We start from the raw sequence: 18,983 nt of genomic DNA, 5'->3' as shown, positions 1-18,983 counted from the left end.
GACAATTGAGTAAAGAGCTACATTATATACATTAGAATAGCCAGTATGAGGATGAAGCGAAACGGAGCCGAGAGTGTGCACCTTATAAAGAGTTCGATGACATTATAAACTATACCTACTTATTTCTTGGGGACAACTCTACTGATCCAGTAGCCTTTCCAGTGATGTCGCCAAATTTGGCGGCAATCCGGCGAGATTTAGGATATTGCAATCGATACTCGCCAGTGTTAGCACCGTGCATTAAGCACGTTATGCGTATATATACGTTGCTATGGTCTGAAAGTTATGTTGTTAGCAACGGAGAAAGCACTCAGAATCGGCATATTCATCAGCGGTTCAATTTCAGTCTTTCGCCGACACTCTAGCATTACATTTTGGCTTTGTTTGTAAATATTGTGCCAGCATTGTCCCATATTGTGGAAATAACCAATTGGTGTATTTTTAGAACCGTATATCAGGTAAAAATTATTTTTACTTTTGCACACGATCGTATTTCACTGTATACAGGCGAGATAATTACGGCAGAGGTGTACCGATAGGTGCAGAGGGTAGTTTGTCTGTAGACCTTCGACGCTTACCGGTGAATTGCTGCGGCTTTTTTTAATTCATTTTTCATTGAATTTTTTGAAATGAGGAGTTTTTCTGAGTTTTTTTGCAGCTAGCTTAATTTATGCTTTGATTGCCAAGTTGGAATTGGTCGAAAAATAGATATCCGGAGCTAAAAATTGGAAGGTTTTTTGACGCCGATTTCTTTACATTGAGGTTAATTCTGCCTTCGTAGATATTTTCTATTTTAATAGTACCTACTTTGTTTTCTGAAATTAATGTGTGATATTTTTAACAAAAGAAAGGTCAGAATTTATATTACTTTTTTTTTTATGATCAACCAATTTAAATAGGTATTTTCAACTTTTGCTAATCAAGGATTATTTGGCGATGTCTGAATAAATTTTGTGTTTTGCAAGACTGATGAAACGAAAACAAAAATTCGAATAAAATCACAAACAAAATTCTTCTTATTTACAATTAGGTTAGTTTTGGTAGTTAAATGGTAAATAAATGAGTTTCAAAGGTTACTCATTAAAATACAGGGAAAAAACAAGTTTCGTAACGTTGCTCGGCGGAATGACTCATAGTTTACGATTTATTTTGCTCCTTAAGCGGATGACAATACCACACATATTACATCATGTTATAGAAAGTAGATGACTCATCAAATTAAAGGAAACCAGAAATCTATCTAATGTTCCAAAAATTATCAATTTTGGTCAAATATCCAATGTGATCTCGAAATCTTTTCATAATGGGTGTTTCAAAACTGAAATCACATTTTCCGCCCTTAAAATGAAGCTACGATCAAAATTCTTCCAGAACAACACGTTTTGATCAGCATTGAAAATTAAAAAGAGAATATGTGGGAAAAAATAAAATACGAAACTAAATTTGAAATCACAAGTAGGTAGGTAATTAAGTATTTGTATAATGATTTTTACTTTAAAATTTGAAATTCTTGATTTTCCACTGAGTTCAGCGGCGTAGCCAGGATTTTCTCAACGAGGGGACAAAACCAGATTTTTAGGCATAAAAAATCGAAATGAGGGGTAATTTTCTGGAAATCTATTGTGATGTGTGGTGATTTCATGAAAATGAAGGCAAAATTACTGCTCGAGCGAAGCGAGAGCGAAAATTTTTAGAAAAAATGGGTCCAAACAACGAAAAAACGTCCATTTTTGCATGTTTTCTTTCAAATTTTTGCTCGCAAGGGGGGGGCCATGGCCCCCTTCGCCCTACCTTGGCTACGCCACTGACTGTGTAAAATGGTTGTTTCTGATGAGAAAATAATTCCCATTCCTCCCTCCCGATTTCTTAAGGAGCATAATGTGAAAGAAAATTTATAGACAAAATAATAAAAATGCGATTTGTTTTTACTCAAGAACTTGAAACATACTTATGATTCATTCCAACAAGTTGTGATGAATTTTAGGCAAAAGGAGGTCAATTTGATGGTAGAGGTGAGGGGGACAGCGAACTCCAAATTAGCGTTTAAATTGACGGAAATCAATAGCCTAATAGGCAGTTGTCCACCTTTATAATTGACATTTCTAGATCTAAACTTTATAATGAAAATAATTCCCTGAAATACATACTTATAACAGTATTTGTTTGTTTCTTTGTTTTCTCTCATTTTTTTGGTCATAAAGAACATTTTTGAAAAATTAAAACGAAAATAAAAATTCTTGTTTCAGTTCTGCCAAATATGAGTATGTAAAAAATTGTTTTTTTTCTTAGGTAATTCAGAATTTTTGAAAAATTTAATTTTTTTGTTGGAAGAGTGTTTGAAAGAAACCTCGAGAGAAGGATCTTTATTATACGCACTTCCTTATTCCTTATGGACATTTTTCTTTTTTTGATGTTACATAAAATCAAAACTATTTTTCTGATTAGGAAATTGAACGGTTTCCAACTTTTTTCTTCAACTTTTCTCGCCATCCGAAGAATTTTCCGACCTTCAAAGTTCAACACCTCCACAAATAAATCACTTTCTTCCAAATTTTGAAACACCAAGAAATTATCTTTTTGTAAACATCTTTGTCATTTAGTGCATCTTACTCTTATACCAATAAAAGTTCAATTTATTATTAGGTATCATTTCATGAGAATTTGGATAATTTTGGAAAATTTTTAAGAAAAAGCTATGAAGTGATCTGAAAAATAATATGAATTCAAAAAAGAGTAGTTATTGATCGCTGATTAGGTAGTAATTTTAAATGATGCCAGAAACTGATTTTTACAAGTTACCTATTACATTTTTTTAAACATTTTGGAAAAACATGCACTAGAGTGGGTCGTTTTCACTTTTTTTTTTTTTTTTTTTGAAACTTGTTGAAGTCCAACAGCAAATTATGGGCGAATGGTCTCAACAAAACGTTGAAGAATTTCAAATTTTCTGGCCAATGTCTAACCCTCGACCCCCCCCCCTCTTTCTCCATGGTGAGAATTCAGGAGTTGGAAAATTTGAAAATGGCCGAAATGTACTTATCGAAAAGGTTTTTCTCAATTATTCTTTTTGGTTTAAGTGATCTTTTGATGTCCACTGTCAATATATTATGTAGATATAAGTTACGCAACTAGGTAGTTGTTCACCTTCAATTATTCCATATTATGGGGTGATATAATCATAAAATTATGGAAAGTACTAAATTGAAACATAAAACAAATTTAAAAAAAAATTGAAACATTTGAAGAATTTTCAAATTTTTTAAACATTGGTTTTAGAAGGTTGAAAATTCACCTAATAATGCGAAACTCTTTTCACGTTTTGTTGAGGTCATTGGTCATAATTTTTTGCTAGACTACCTGAAATTTCAAAAAAAAAACCAAAAAAAATGAAATAGACTCATCTTTACATGCACCATTCAAAAAAAAATTATTGGAAAAGTACAACGTTAATTTTAAATTTTGTAAATTTTTTGTACAACAGAGAAATTCCAAGTTTTTTTGTTATGTTTTATAAAATAAAACAAATGTTCCTGACATCTGAGGATCACAGCAGTCCTGCACAAAATATTATGAAAATTGAAAACTTTGTTTTATGACAAATCAAACGAAATTACAGAGTGGAAAATAATTTTGGTTACAGCTTTATTGCATTCGAATTCCTCTAGGAGGCTCATCTTTGGATACATATTATACATACACGTACCTATTGAAAGACTTTTGATTTTTAGCGAGAGCAAAAGCTTTCAAAAATTTGTATTTTGATAGATATTTTTTTCATTTCTTCAATTTTTAAATGCTAAAATATTTGCCTACGTGTTGTGACGTGAGATATCTTTCAACATTGAAAATGAACCAAAACATGTGGGTACAGAACCCAATTTGGATTTCTACTCCATTGAATGAAATTTTATTGTACAATACGAGATGAACCTTACTTATTTATGGTTCAAAGAAAAACTGATTGCCATGCTCTAAAATTAGTGTACAAGTACCTACATACCTATTGATTCTATGTAGTTTTACATATTAAAATTTATTATGTAGATGTATTCGTACTTATACGTCCCTCACCATCGCCGGTTTCGTTTCGTATCTAGATGCCCTTGAGTTATTATATAGTGCAATGTGTTTTCAAAAGCAGATGGTTTTAATTTGCAAAAAATGATCAAAATAGCTACTTTACTATCTATTAGTTTACTTTCGCTTTCGATGCAATTTTTAAAGTCTTTTCTTTCAATTCTCATTCATTTCATCGTGTAGCATACCTACCTACCTATCTCACATACGTGTACCTAATTCGATTAATACGTTATAAAATCGTGAATTTGTCGCGTTTGTTTCAGCTGGTCGAATAGGTGGCATAAAGTGCCCCTCACACGATGCGTTCGCTGTTGAAAATCCCGGTGTTTATCATTTTGGTTCTATGTACATTATGCAAGGGCTACAATCCGTATTATACATTTGATACGTTCGAAGGTAAGAATCCTTAGTAATTGATGTATACTAATAACGTAGGTAGGTATCTAAATCTACCGGTACATGTGATGGACTTGGGAACAAGTGTCAGCAGTGTCAGCTTTTCCACGCCGCGGAAGAGGTGAATAAACTGAGTAAAATTTGAGCATAGGTACCTATACTTATATTTGTTGGTGCGGTGCAGTTGCGAGAGAAAAAGTTGATCGGATAGTTGACTAAGAAAATTTATTTGACCATTGGTGTGGATTAGTTAATTTGAGAGTCAGAGTTCGATAACGATTATTTTACACCAGATGGTTTTTTTGAAATCTTGTTTTATAACTCCAGCGCGGCGTAGAGTTTACGAAGGCATACCTAGATAATCTGTGATAATCTTCTCCAAAAATACAAATTTTTTTCGATTCAAAATAATCAAAATGGAATTTCTCCAGCTATTTCAACTTGATTTAGAACTTCCTCGATACGTTTTGTTACGTCTACCTATATACGAGTAATAGTAGTAATACAGTTCTAAAAGGTGTTCCCAATGATTCATTTCTTCGTTTTTATATTCGTACCTAGCATGTTTACCTACTCATTTGAAATACCTAACTTTTTATTCTTCGCTAATTAAACAAGAACAACCCTCAAAACTCATACCTACTTTCTAGGATTTGAATCACACCAACTGTTTAATAAGCAAACCACTTGAGATGCTCAGCTCCAATTTCAACAAAAGTTTGTAAACGACACGTGTCGGCTCTGATTTTGAGCAATAAATTTGAGGAATATTGTTTCAGAAAAAAGTATTAATGAAGTACCTATCCAAATAATCTCCCCTCAAAAAACCAAATTTAATCATTTTCTATTAATTTGACAAGGGAACCCTCCCACATGATAATCTCCGATTTTAATGAAACTTGGACTGTTGGAAAGAGGGTCTCAAAAAACCCCCATACCCCAATTTTCAGCTGCTGAAGTTGATTTCTTGATTTTTGACGAGCGTTTGAAGTTTTATGTACACAGGTAAAGTTGTTCTGTAAATTCGAAAAATGAACGTTTCTCCCCACCACATGAACTTCAGCAGCTGTAATTTTGGCCAAAGGGTCTATGCTTGATACCTAATCGATACGTACCACCATTGGTCGAATCCGGAATTATCATCAGAAATCGAATTTTTTGACATACCTAACTTAAGTAAAAGTATGAAAAATACACAAAACTTCAAACGCTCGCCAAAAATCGAAAAATCAACTTCAGCAGCTGAAAATTGGGGATGGTTTTTTTTTTGAGGTCTTCTTTCCACCAATCTAAGTTTCATTCAAATCGGAGATTATCACGTGGAAGGGTTCACTGGTGAAGTGTTTAAGTAAGGTATTCATTCCCATGCATAGATATCTACTTTTTAAACTCGCTCACCAAACGTATATGAAAATAGATTTGAGCAGCTGTAAAATGTTTTTCACGTAATCTAGTTACCTAAAAAGAATCTGAGAATGAAAATTTTTCATTCGCTTATTCTTCATGATCATTATCTAAAGCTTTTAGAAAAAATGCCGCTACCAATTTCAATGTTTCGTTAATTCGTTTCCAAGGTTTCTGGAAATTCTCGTGTGTCTTGAATATTTTCACCGTCTAAATAGCGACTAAAAGTTGGTCAAAGTTGTTGCTTCGAGTGAGCTAAAGTTCACCTAAAATCGAACATACCACGAGTCACGATTGTTTTCTATACACACAACGGAATCGCCTGGAAGAAACTTTTCAAGAAAACTCCCTTTTTCTTCAGAATCAGAATCATTACACCCAGTTTCTAAAAATTATTCGGCAATGACCTAAATTTTTGCACAATTTTTCCTCAATTATCGTCTCATTTGCGCAATAAATTACCACCATTGTAACTGCACTTGGGTAAAAATTAATCAGATAGACTACCAAACATAGTCGTCGTTAAATTTTGCCAACTACGAAGGTCTGGGTTTGTATTGTCAAGGTGATTCGTTAATATTTATTGTACTTGTAAGGTACCCTCATATCACCGATCACCCTTCTGTGTTTAGACTTGAAACAGTGGCAAAAATAATGCAAATTTCGTCTACTTACTCTGTATATTTGGCTTAAGTAAATCAGCTGGAACTGAAAAAAAAAGGGTTATCGGAACCAGGTTATAAGGCTGCACGCGATACGAGGATTTCTATTTATAACATTCGGTTGTAGGAAGGTGCTCGTAGAATTGATACGATCTACGTAGGTGTACAGACAAGGGGTTGTTAATTAAGGCGAAGAAAGTGGGTGGTTGTTATCGTGTACCTAGGCTACGTACAGTGACAGTGATTCTATAGTCCACTTCTGTTTTCTGTGTGTGATCTTTCTCCTGCCTTACCTTATGTTCCCTTTCGAGCGATACCTACCGTCTCGCACGCAGGAAATTCATAATTCAGATGGTAGTTCGTATAGAGTCGGAGGGACGTGTTCACGATGGACTTGTCGCGAACAACGCCCATTTAAATATATTAAAAGGTCGTCGCGATGACGCAGAGCAGATGGAGAACGCTTCGATGTGCGGAAATAAATGCTGAATGGGGCCTCCGTAATCGATTTCGGTCGCTGACGCGTAATCGCGGTTAATGAACTCGAATGAGAAGTTGATGAAATCTGTCCGAGGACATTAGCGTTAAATACGAGTATAGGGATGATTTTGATCGAAAACTCGACTCAACAGCAATTAAATAACCATTCGAGTGGTTTAACGATTCGAATATGAATCTATTTTCAGATAATACCCGAAGAACTCTTCCAAAACACCTAACATGGGGCAGGAAGAGAGCCGAGGAGTGATAGACCAAAAAAATATCCAAATACTCGCGTGCATTCGACATTTTTCCAACCACGTCGCAGTAATAAGAGCGCAAAAGAGACGCGTATTACAAACCTTGGTATTCATTATGACCTTTTTTTTCCTCCCTCGCTCGCTCGCTATACTTTTGGCTCTTGGAAAGTGGAAACGTGGCAATCGTCGGTATTGTTGCGACGTCGACACAATGTCGCGCCCGTACCAGCCACCGGGACGCGTAAACATTCGCATCGTATCGTACACCGCGTTCGCGTTCGCATTCGAGTTTGACCCCGATTTATGCTTATGCATAGCACACATATACGGCAAACGGCAACGAAACGAAGGTGGATGGGACTCGGATTTCGGCAACCGAGCGTAATAGCGCTCTTTACGTACAAGTTGCAACCCTTCCAAGGCCTACGTTTGGAGAAATTTGGCGCCAACTCGAACGATTTGTGTCTGGTTTACAAGCTTCCAGAGGGTGGCGGTGGTTTTAATAAAGAGAGTCGGCGATGATTTGTACGTCGTTAGAGCAGTTCTTTCGCAGCAGAATTTTCGTATTAGAACGTATACGTAGTTACGTACTAGGGGTGCGATTTGATTGCGATCGGATGTGCGAGCTTTATTTTGATGGAATGTAGATTATACGTGAGCGTGCGTACGATTTTTTTTTAAGACGAGGGAGATGTAGAATGTGGTATATTGGTATACGAGTGGGTATCTGTGAGAAGTATAATGGTGCCAAAATGTAGTCTATGTGTCTTTTTTTGAACCGATACTTGGATTGAACGGTTTAAAAATTAATCTATATCAACGCTGTGGTAAGAATGATGAAGAAAGAATACGCAGTACACAAAACATAATATTTTTTGGTGCTAATAGGATTTTCAACCAGGAACATAATTTTATGCAAGATAATCTCGATTTTAATCGAGGATTCACGAAAAAAATAAAATGATAGATGTCGTACTGCTGACAGATTTTGATCCCGATTAGCAAAATTCAACGAATTTTCGAATAAGCTGGATCGCGAAAAAAAAAGTCGTCGGATTTCGACCAAATTCAGCTGAGACCTTTATTTTGAGTTTAAAGTTACCCACAAAAATTTTTTGCTCCGGAGGTGCCTCTAGAAAAGAGATTTGGGCCCGCAAAGAAGGGGCATTTTCGAAAAAATCGTGGTTTTTTCGCTTCTGTCGCTACACAACCTGTTTTGGAAAAAATTTCCTAGTCTCTCAAATGAAAGTACATATTTGATATTCTGTGTCAACCTACCCTGGGTTCTACTGAGCGGTTAAAAATTTGCAAATCGCTTATTTTTGAAGAAATTCGAATTTTGAAAATTTTTTCTTGGGAAATATTTCGTATCAATTATGCCAAAATATTTAAAGATACTCCTGAAACTGGGAAAATATTTCGGAATAAAGTGGTGCTAATTTTTTTCATCATTTTTGCCAATTTCAAAAAATTGAAAAAATTTTTAGGAAACAAAGCTCTTAACAGAGCTGTCAAGAGCCGAAATCGGGACCAATCTAATGTCATTTTAGCCTTCTTCATAAAAAATCAATGCATGGAAAAATCATTAAATTTGGTAAATGTTTCTACTTAAAAGATGAATATGAAATTGAAAATTCTCAATAAATCAACATTCTGAACGTCGAGCCCTGATTTCTATACAAATATCAGAGCCTTTAATTTCTTTAATTTCAAAGTTGGTAAATTTTTCAACAGAATATTTTTTGCATGTTTCGAACTGCGGGCCAGATTCAAGTCTTTTCCACTCCGGGCGAATTTTTTCCCACTATCTCTCCCTCCCCCCAGCCACAAAAAATTATCATAAACAGCAGACAGAATTTTTAGATCAAACAAAAAATTTATGTGAGAAGAGCATACAAAAATACATCAATGCGCCAAGACAAATTTAAGTCACTAAATTTCATTTAAAAAAAATTTTTTTTGGTAAATTTTCATGGAAAAATCAGAATTTGATAAAACTGAAGTAGAAAGCTGATATTTGGTTCATACCTTATTTTTGACCTTTCAAATCGATTTTTGGCGCGGTTTCGAGTCTTATTAGGCCCTCCAAAGAAAAATTCTATTTTATTGCGTTGAAAAGACACTGAATTCCATTTTGGTTTTTTTCACGACAATTTTTCCAAAACAGGCCAATTCCAAATTCTGTTGCAGGACGCTCCAAAAAAGCTTGCAACTATCACAGTATCACCTATCGATCAAAGAGATCAAAAATAAGACGTAAACCGTAGACCTTAGTTTTATCAAAGGTTCTTTTTCACAGAAAATGGACTATTTAAATTTTCATGAAATTTGTCAAAAAAGCCAAAACTGAATCTTAACACTTAAAATTCAACTCAGTAATGTATTTTTGAACGTTCTTCTCATAAGAAAAGCCATAACATCGATGGTTCATTGCATGCAATTGAAAATAGATGATACTTGCACGAAAAAAAAAATTGAAAAAAATATCAAATTCATTTTTGTAATAATTTCTTCTATTTCAAAATAATTTACTCGTATAGAAAAAAATTCAAAATTTACGGAAAACTACTAACTTTCTTTAGTGCTACAGTAGAAATCTTGAACGTTCTCTTTTCATTTGTTAACAAAAAAATCCTCTTTTCTTAGAACTTTACTCACCTGAGAAACCCATCCAGCCCTGCGTTTCAAAAAGTAAAACTAGAAATTGCGTTTATGTAGGTACCTACCTATCTGATAACATTAAAACATTTTTGAAAAACATGCAATTTTTTTTCATTTTTCTTGTTGTGAAATTTCAGGGCTTGAACTTGGTTTCAGTAATTTTAGGATTTCAAAATTTTGATGCTAAAAAAGTTGAGAATCACTTATTGTTTTTTACAATGTTTTCAACGTCAGCAATGGTGGTCCTTATTTGTATCCTATTCGTAAACTTTTGATGGCCATTCTGTACCTACAGTTTTTCGTTTTTATAGATGGTGCCAAGAAGTCTTCAAAATTTTAAAAAAATGAGGGTTTGAAATTTTCAATTCATACTTACATGAAATTTCTCTTAAGAACGGCCCCTCCCTCCTCCCCCTTCTTGATTTATCAAGTTACATTCAAGTAAATGACGAAAAATTAAAATAATAATTTTCTCAGTTTAGTGCATAAAATAATTTTATCGTGACGAAATATTTCTGAAAAATGGTCGTTTATTTTTCTTTGTTTTTTTTTTCAACTTGGGGGTGAGAGACTTGGAACAAGAAAGTCAATATTGTTTGCGTGATGGAAAAACTTTTTCTTGATTTAGAGGAATTTCTACGCAAAAATTAAAAATTATTCTATCGATTTTTTCCAAATTTTTTCAACTTTGTAGGAGGAAAAGGCTCCGCGCAGAGGCTAACATTGCTTCATAATTTGGAAAATCCAAATAATCATCAGAACTTGAGATTGTGATGATAATTGAGGGGACCCGCAAATTGCACGTATGAAATTGCACGTAAGAAAATTGCACGTGCGAAATTGCACGTATACAATTGAACGTGTGTGATAATTGCACGCATGTGAAAATAGAACGTCTGCAAATTTAACGTCTGTCTGAAAACGATTTAATGTGAGATTTTCACCAAACCAAAATACAGTTTCGAAACGTTCTGAGCAGTTCTGAAACCTCCAGCGGATTTTTGAAAGTTGAAATTTTCGCAAAATGTTACTCAAAGAACGTGGAAAGCTAAAATTTACTTCAACATGCTGAGTCAATTGGAGACGGTTTCAAGGCGTTCGTTCTGGAACTGGAACCTCCGGTTGTATTTCGGAAATTTCAGATTTTCGTTCGAAATATGGCTACCGGCTCCTGAACAGGTTAAAACTGTCTGAAATCGACCGCATGTTAAATTTACGGTATTATGTGCTTGAATTTTTTTCATTTTTTCTGGAATTTATGAGCAGATAAAAAATTTACTTTTGAAATCGATTTCATGGAATTTCGCGACAACTCCCTAAAACGGTCGAGAGGGTGCTCAATGTGCACTGACCAAAATTATAGGGGCTGAACTTCATTTTTAGCCTTTTCAGAACAATACCAATAGTTGAACGTAATAATTGAACGCTGTAAACGTTCCATTTTCACATGCGTGCAATTATCACACACCTTCAATTGTATACGTGCAATTTCGCACGTTCAATTTTTCACGTGCAATTTGAAACGTTCAATTTTCACCAACCCGATAATTGAGAATTTTTGAAAAAAAATCACGAATTTTGTATAAAGTTATTTAAGTACTTAGGTACCTAGGCTAGGTATTGTATAAAGCGTTTTCAATTTTACTTCGGCTCTGAACACTGGAAGGCATTTTGTTCAAATCAACCAAAAGTGATAAAAAGACAAAAATTATCTAGGTACGCAATCAATTAGGTATGTACAGTATAAGTAACTATTTAAGAAGAAAAAGGGAGCAGTTTCTTAACAACTCTATGGTTTCGAGATTAGAAATTCACCAAACTGTACGTATATAAATGCAAATAAGGCTACAACACATTTTCAAGACAAATATGCAGACAGGGATTCTTAAAAATTTGCCTATCTAAACAATTACGGGAACTGTCGTTAATTCGATATCAAGGTCAGGTTATTGCGGACGGAGCCCGCCATACAATTGACGTCACTGCAGTCCTGACATTTTTGCAATAATTATAGAGGGATAATGAAGGGGGTGGAAGTAAAAATTCAGCATGGTAACACTAATTTTTAAACAATGAAATGAAATGTTCAGTCAAATATTGATGTAGGAAAATGTATGCAGTTACCTTGCAGCGCTTAAGCTATGGGCACATTTATTCTCTGACGAATTGAATGATAGGTACATTTTTTTGATGAATATTTAACTTAATTTAAAACACCTACGTAAATCATAAACGTATATCTTATTTTTTTTTATTGTCAAATAGATCAAGAATACTGGCGTAAAATAGGCCGAGACGAAATCGAAGCTGCCATCGGAAGACCAGTGAACTGGAATATAGCCAGAAGTGTAGTAATATTTGTAGCCGATGGAATGGATCCGAACACAGTGACCGCCACAAGAATATTCAAAGAAAACGAAAGAGGAAAATTAAGCTTCGAAAAGTTCCCACATACGGGCCTTCTAAAAGTACGTATTATGTACAGCGGAGTAAACAAAAGCATCATAAATATTGAATTTCTTCGTCAACCCGTCAATATTATATTGAAATGTCAGGGGTGCTAAACATACTCGTTCGGTGTTCTTCTAGACGTACTCGGCGAATAAAAAAGTACCCGATACTGCTGCCTCGGGAACAGCATTATTTACCGGAGTAAAAACAAATAATGGTATGGTCGGAGTAGATGCCACGGTTCGTTTGGAAGATTGTCACTCGTCTCTTGTTCCTAAATCTAGGCTGGGATCTATCATGTCCTGGGCACAAGATGCTGGAAAATACACAGGTAAGTGTTCGCATATAGTGCGAATCAAATTCTTTCTCGAGTGAAAATAAACAAGTTTTCTCAATTCAATTTGCAGGTTTTATCACTAACAAGCGTGTTACTGATGCTGTAGCTAGCGCTTTGTACGCTCATTCTCCTTCCAGATATTGGGAATGTAATAATAACGTGCCAGAAAACAGTTTATGTAAGGATATAGCTCGTCAATTAGTTGAAGACGAACCTGGTAAAAATTTCAAGGTACTTGGAACAAAATATCTTCTTCCACATCTTGATTACTTTGCTATACATTGGTATAAAAGAGAACATCGAGTATACGAGAGTTTCATTTACCTAGGTAATTTTCGGCGGTGGCAGGCAAACATTGATTGACAAACCTTACGAATCTCCTCAAGATCCTTTGGATGTATTCACATGTTACCGAACTGATAACAGAAATTTAATCAATCACTGGATTAATGATAAAAATCTCAGAAGTGCTCGCTACTCGTTAATTAAAGATACAGGAGAACTTATGGAACTGGATACAAACAGAAATGAATACGTTCTTGGTGAGTTACTTCTTTAGGAAAAAAGTGCCTAGGTACCTACCTACCTATTTCTTACTTTACATAATGCAACAAACTTACAAGAGTTTTGATTTCGGTAGGTTTATTTGCCAACTCACATTTACCTTTCGAAGCAACCAGAAATCATTCACTCAGAGGACCTCCATCGTTGGAAATTATGATCGAACCAGCCCTTAAAATGTTACGTAAAAATAGAAACGGATTTGTCTTGATGGTGAGTACGAGAAAAGTAAACCATATGTCAGATTTATTATTGTTCAATAATCCCACGAATAACGTGTAGGTGTAGGATTATTTACTTCATTTAGCCTCAAATAGGTAAATATCGAGTAGGATCTTATATTCTCAGTGTCATTGAGTTTTGAGAACTTGTGATAAAAATAAACTAAAATTGCAAGTTAATGATGTAATACCTATACCTACTTATTATTGTAGGAGCCATTTAAAAAAGAACGAAAAAATACCACGATTGTGAACTGAACAACTTTGGCAACATTTCAATCAACGAAGTACCTACATAATTTTTATGAAACCTTTTATAATATGTCATTTTAATTTCATTAGGGAAATTTTTTTCGATCCCTGTGTATAGATATAGTAACATTCATCAAAATTGGTAGGAATTCCAACTTCATTACCTACCCTAAGTGCAAAAATTGAAAATATTCCCATTACCACACGATTAAGCAGATACTCAGTTTTTTCTACATATAATAGGTTTAAGGTAGACACCGGAAACAACCCTTTTTTAAAAACGAGTCATATGGCACGATTTATTCAATATTCATGCATCCGGTAATTTCGCAGGTGGAAGCAGGTCTGATTGATTTAGCACATCACGAAGGTCACGCTCGAAAAGCCGTCGAAGAAGCAGTTGAACTAGACAAGACTGTGCAAAAAACAGTCGACCTTTTGAAGGAATTAGGATTGTATGAAGAAACTTTAATTATCGTTACTGGAGGTCACGGTCATACGATGTCTATAAACGGATACCCGAATAGAACTGAGAACATTTTTGGTAAGGATTTATTAATAAACATTTGCTAATTTTGGTACCTATTTATTTGAGCAGGATTATTGTTGATGGATTAACTAACGCTATAATGTGGGGTTTTCTTCAAGGTATTGCTGATAGATCCAAGCACGACGATGTTCCATATACGACTTTGACGTACGCTACAGGAGCTAAAGTTAATTTCCAGTATTATCAAAATGGCTATCAAGTATCGAGAGATGATCCTGCCAAACATGATACCCTATCTCGTAACTATGCTCAACAAGCAGCCATTCTAACCGATAAGGAAACTCATGGTGGTGGAGATGTCACCGTTTACGCTGTTGGTAAGAAACTGCTGATATTTATTAGCTGTTGATAAAAGCAACCTGAGGGGTCAAATTTTAAGCACTTTCTTAGCCCAAATACTGATGCGAGCATTATTGTTTTTTTCAAACTTCCTTCAGAAAAACAGAGTAGGTACATACATACCTACAAAAATCGTTTTATAAAAATTTTGATGGCAAGCTGGGTGTAATACAGTCATTCCAACTCGACAAGACCATCACGAGGAATTATCCATCTTTGTTTTTCCATTATTGAATTTTAATAGACGTGGAATCTTGAGAAAATGGTTTGGAAAAAACTTTTGATCATCTGCAGATAGTTTTCGGAAAATTTGTTTAAAAATAATTTTGGAAAAATTTTTAATTTTGTGTGGGGTAAATTTTATTTTTCTCATTTTGTGAAATGCTCAAAATTTTAGTTTGACTCGTGTGAATTCGCTGTTTTCGACTTTTTGAACCGGCTAGTTTTGGTGAAATTTCTTTAAAACGATCCTTCAAGGAGGTAATATTTTAGCCACCCCTAAAAGTTCAGATTATGAAGTTTAGGTAGGTACCTGTGAACCATTGCATAAATTCACACACAATTTTCCAAAAATTTCCAATTTTTCTTCCACAATGAACTTTGAAAAAAAAAACAAAAACAAAAGACAGACGTGCCTTGATTTGAACAGATGAAACGAATTTTGAAAAATTGTGCCTCGTAAATCACGTCGGTACAAATTTCCAGTGGTAACATTAACAAATACATACATTACACTTTGGTCGTTATCATGAAGGAAGCTTTTACATAAAAAATGCAAATATTCAAATTTCTATGTTTTTTTTTTGAGAATAGAAATTTTTGAAAAAAGTGCTTTACAGGGCCGTATTTATAGTTTTCGCTAGAGGAAAACTCTGCCTGAAGGAAATTTCGCCTTTTCGCCAGAAAAATTCGTATTATTGTCTTTTTCCCATTTTAAAAATTACAAAATCAAGTTGTTTTTTTTCTAGTAGTTCCATAAATTTTTTAGAATTTTGAGTTTTAATTTCTAAAACACATTGTTATGAACATTTAACACAGAAAATTTTATTGAAGTGTGTCTCGGAAACTTGAAAATTGGCTATCCCGATAAAATTCACTTTTTTCTTCCCAAAATTCGGTGGTTTGGCTGAAAAGACCGCAGGAGTGTGGTTACAAGGGAGAAAATTCATATAAAACATATAAAAATAGGCGTTTTCTATTTTGTGAACCAATTTTTTCGAAGAATTCTCCGCCTTGTCTTAATAAAAGCACCAATTTTACTCTCATTTTCATAAAATTACTGTAAAAACATGACGAAGGATTTTTAGAAAATCAGTTAGTAGGTTGTAATTCAAATTTTGACTTCCTATAACTACACCATTTCAACAATCTTGTTTTCAATTTCCTCCTTCCGTAGGAAAAATTTTGGCTGGGAGTCCCTGGCAATGAGACTTGAAATTTTTCTGGGTAGTCTTCGACTCAAAGTGAATTTTTTTATCAATTTTTGTCAAAATCCAAGATATGTACCCAATTAATTATGCTTTATTTAGGTAGCTTTTTTGGTCATTCAAAGAACCTAAAATAACCTCCTTCGCTCCCTTGGCGTCCCCCCAAATATTTCCATGTCATTCCATCTCATGGCTATAGAATTTCATTTATACAGGCTGAAATAGCCATTGTCTTACAGACCTGGTGAGTTTGAAAATTGTTTGAAGACAGCTGCCTATACTGACTAAAGTTTATTTGAACGGATTTTGAAAAGTTTCTGGTATGAACTGGAATTTCTGGAATTGTGCTGGAGGGTCTAGGATTACTCAAAGCCTTCTCCAATCGATTTGCAAGGTTGAAAGAGTGTTGCATATACCAAACTTCAAATTGCCTACTGTAGACGTGTTCAGGTAGCATTTTATGGAAACTGTTATTTCCAAAAATTTTCTGAACATTCCATGCACAAAAATTCGACCAAATCAAATTATCTCTTTTAACACTTCTGAAAAAGCATCAGGTATTTTTTTTAACAGACAAAACTTCATGGCTTCTTTCTCTCTATATCTACCTTAATTTAATTTCATATAATGTTTTTTTATGGAACAAAATCGTAGAATCGTGCAACCAAGCTTATCATACAACTTCGATGAATTCTACCCTGTATAGTTCTCTTAATCGTGTATCACTTACCGACTCTTTACCAATTTTTTTCTTGCCAACATGAGAAAAAAACACAACTAAGCGAAGCTGCGGTTAAATAAAAAAATGGCTCTCGTGACTACATAATATTTGATCGCATATTGTCTTCGCAAATGTGGTCACGCAAACAAAAACGAAAACGTAGCACGTGACGTTTACCTGTATATCCACCAAATAAGCAGTTGCTCGTATTTTTTTCCCAATGAATCATAAATTATCTGCAAAGGGATAGCTTAGGTTTAGGTATAGGTAGGTACCTATAGTTCCCTAGTTCCTACATTTCTGTCTGATTCTATATGTGCAAGTACATCGACTATATAAGCCATAAGGGCGGTATTCGCGCGTCATAAATGCAATACCAAGTACACCACGCTACCTCCAACGCCACACGTCAATTACTCCCCAATTCCTAATGGAAAAACTCACATATATTTACTTGGTTTTTTTGCAGGTCCTATGGCACATCTGTTTCACAGCATACACGAATCGACTTACGTAGCCCATGTGATCGCATATGCCGCTAAAATTGGCCCATACAGAACAGGTTCAGCTGTTCGAATCGCACCAACTTTGATGATATCGATTGTATCAGTATTTACGATATTTAAATCAATCTAAAGGAAATGATGACGAGATGGTCATAAGGAGAGTCATGTGTCAGGGTAGTGTTGCGTCAAAGTACAGGCAATACTTTAGGAAACGTATTTTTAAATCGGGCAATGGCAATTGGCGCAATACAAAGGTTATTTTTATCGTTTGTTTATTTCATTTCATTTTATTTTTTCAATTTGGCTTGTGGATTTTTCTAAAAATATTTTTTCATTATTAAGGTATATCTAAAAAAAAAAATGTTTATCAGATTTAGTTGCATGTTTAAAAAAAAAAGATGAAAAAAAGTGCCATAACTGTGATTTATCTATCTAGTCGTGTAGAGAGAATTTCCAGAGCTTATTTTGAATCCGTTGTGTATCTATTGTTTTTATTAAGCCTCGATATATTTTTTAAAATGTTTTATTTTGCTTCCTCTTTTAATGAAATGATATGTTGCGTCCTGAATGGATACTCAAATTTTTCCAATTAATTGTAAATATATTTTTTTTTACATAAGGAATAATCAAAATTTGAACGAGTTGAAGGCATACTTATATACATCAACGATTCGGTTATATTTATTTAATATAAGAAATTCCGATTAATTTAAACTTTCGAATCATATACCTAATTATAACGCAATTTATTTACTTAATTAAATACCTAATTTTAAGGGAATACATTATAAAGTTTTATCGATAACTTGTGAAGGTTTAAGAAGCCGAGTATATACCTATCGTTAAGTATTTTTAAGCATTCATTTCGCATTCGCCTACCTATTATGTATTACATCGACTGAAATTATACCATATTCCAAGTATCCTACCCGACGAGATACCACAAAAACCGTATATATTATGTAAATAGGTATTTTTATGTAGTTGAATATGCGGTTTTGATTTTTGTTTTATTTACGGTGCAGGGAAATGATATTGTATTTTTGCTTCTGAAGGTGTTGAGGTCGTTTTTTTTCCTATAAAGAACTTATTTCGGTTTATTGTATTATATCAAAAAAGTCCGCAGAGGAGGACTATACCTTTTGCGACCTCTGAAGAGCTATTTTTTATTCAAGTATATTGTTTTTAATGGTATTATTTTGATATTGTTTTGTGTATTGCCGTACGATTGTGCATTTTTGGATAATAAAAATTATTGAAAATGAAAAATGGCATTTTATTATTGATAAAACTGGGTTCTTTAGCTTTCTGATCATAATTTGTATCTACACATCTCAGATTTTTCTTTTTTTAAACATTTTTTTAAAGTCTTGAACTACAGACCGATCAAAGTAAAAGAACATGTCATACTTAAAACCTTTGTATGTACAATTATTGTTTTTTTTTTATAAAAACCTCATTTTTGAAAATTTCAAAAAATTTAAGAAGTTGTTTTCTGGAAAGTAACTATTTGGCTTGTTCCCTAAACATGTACCTATCCTATTTATGTCTTTTTTTTTTAAATCAGTTATTATTTCACAGTTGGTCAAGCCATTTGAAAATAATTTTTTCCATACTCAACTGATTGTGCAGGTTCCGTACCATTTAATGAATTGATTCAGCAAATAGACTGGTT

At 34.1% G+C, this 18,983-nt stretch overlaps 1 protein-coding gene across 2 annotated transcripts; it reads left to right on the top strand.

The window, feature by feature from the left end:
- The first annotated feature begins 306 nt into the window (after positions 1–306).
- On the top strand, positions 307–18,577 carry LOC135835548 (alkaline phosphatase-like). Of its 2 annotated transcripts, XM_065349868.1 has the most exons (10): positions 307–458; positions 4,344–4,476; positions 12,209–12,411; positions 12,533–12,725; positions 12,802–12,962; positions 13,060–13,273; positions 13,372–13,505; positions 14,099–14,309; positions 14,414–14,632; positions 17,272–18,577. In XM_065349868.1, the coding sequence occupies exons 2-10, from the start codon at positions 4,380–4,382 to the stop codon at positions 17,436–17,438; spliced, it is 1,599 nt and encodes a 532-aa protein (XP_065205940.1). In that variant the 5' UTR covers positions 307–458; positions 4,344–4,379; the 3' UTR covers positions 17,439–18,577. The 2 variants fall into 2 exon arrangements, with proteins under 2 accessions (XP_065205940.1, XP_065205941.1); XM_065349869.1 differs by lacking the exon at positions 307–458 and having other exon boundaries at positions 4,173–4,476.
- The last annotated feature ends 406 nt before the right edge of the window (positions 18,578–18,983 follow it).

This window comes from Planococcus citri, chromosome 2, assembly GCF_950023065.1.
Source record: "Planococcus citri chromosome 2, ihPlaCitr1.1, whole genome shotgun sequence".
Lineage (NCBI taxonomy): Eukaryota > Metazoa > Arthropoda > Insecta > Hemiptera > Pseudococcidae > Planococcus > Planococcus citri.
The sequence above is the reverse complement of the archived record's forward strand: the minus strand, read 5'-3'. Positions and strand labels throughout refer to the sequence as shown.

What these genes read in the sequence shown, in the direction of transcription:
- LOC135835548 (XM_065349868.1), top strand. Translation starts at nt 4,380, where the DNA reads ATGCGTTCGCTGTTGAAAATCCCGGTGTTTATCATTTTGGTTCTATGT. An exon ending in CACATACGGGCCTTCTAAAA is followed by an intron (nt 12,412 to 12,532) that starts GTACGTATTATG and finishes GTGTTCTTCTAG; the next exon opens with ACGTACTCGGCGAATAAAAA. An exon ending in TGTCACCGTTTACGCTGTTG is followed by an intron (nt 14,633 to 17,271) that starts GTAAGAAACTGC and finishes GTTTTTTTGCAG; the next exon opens with GTCCTATGGCACATCTGTTT.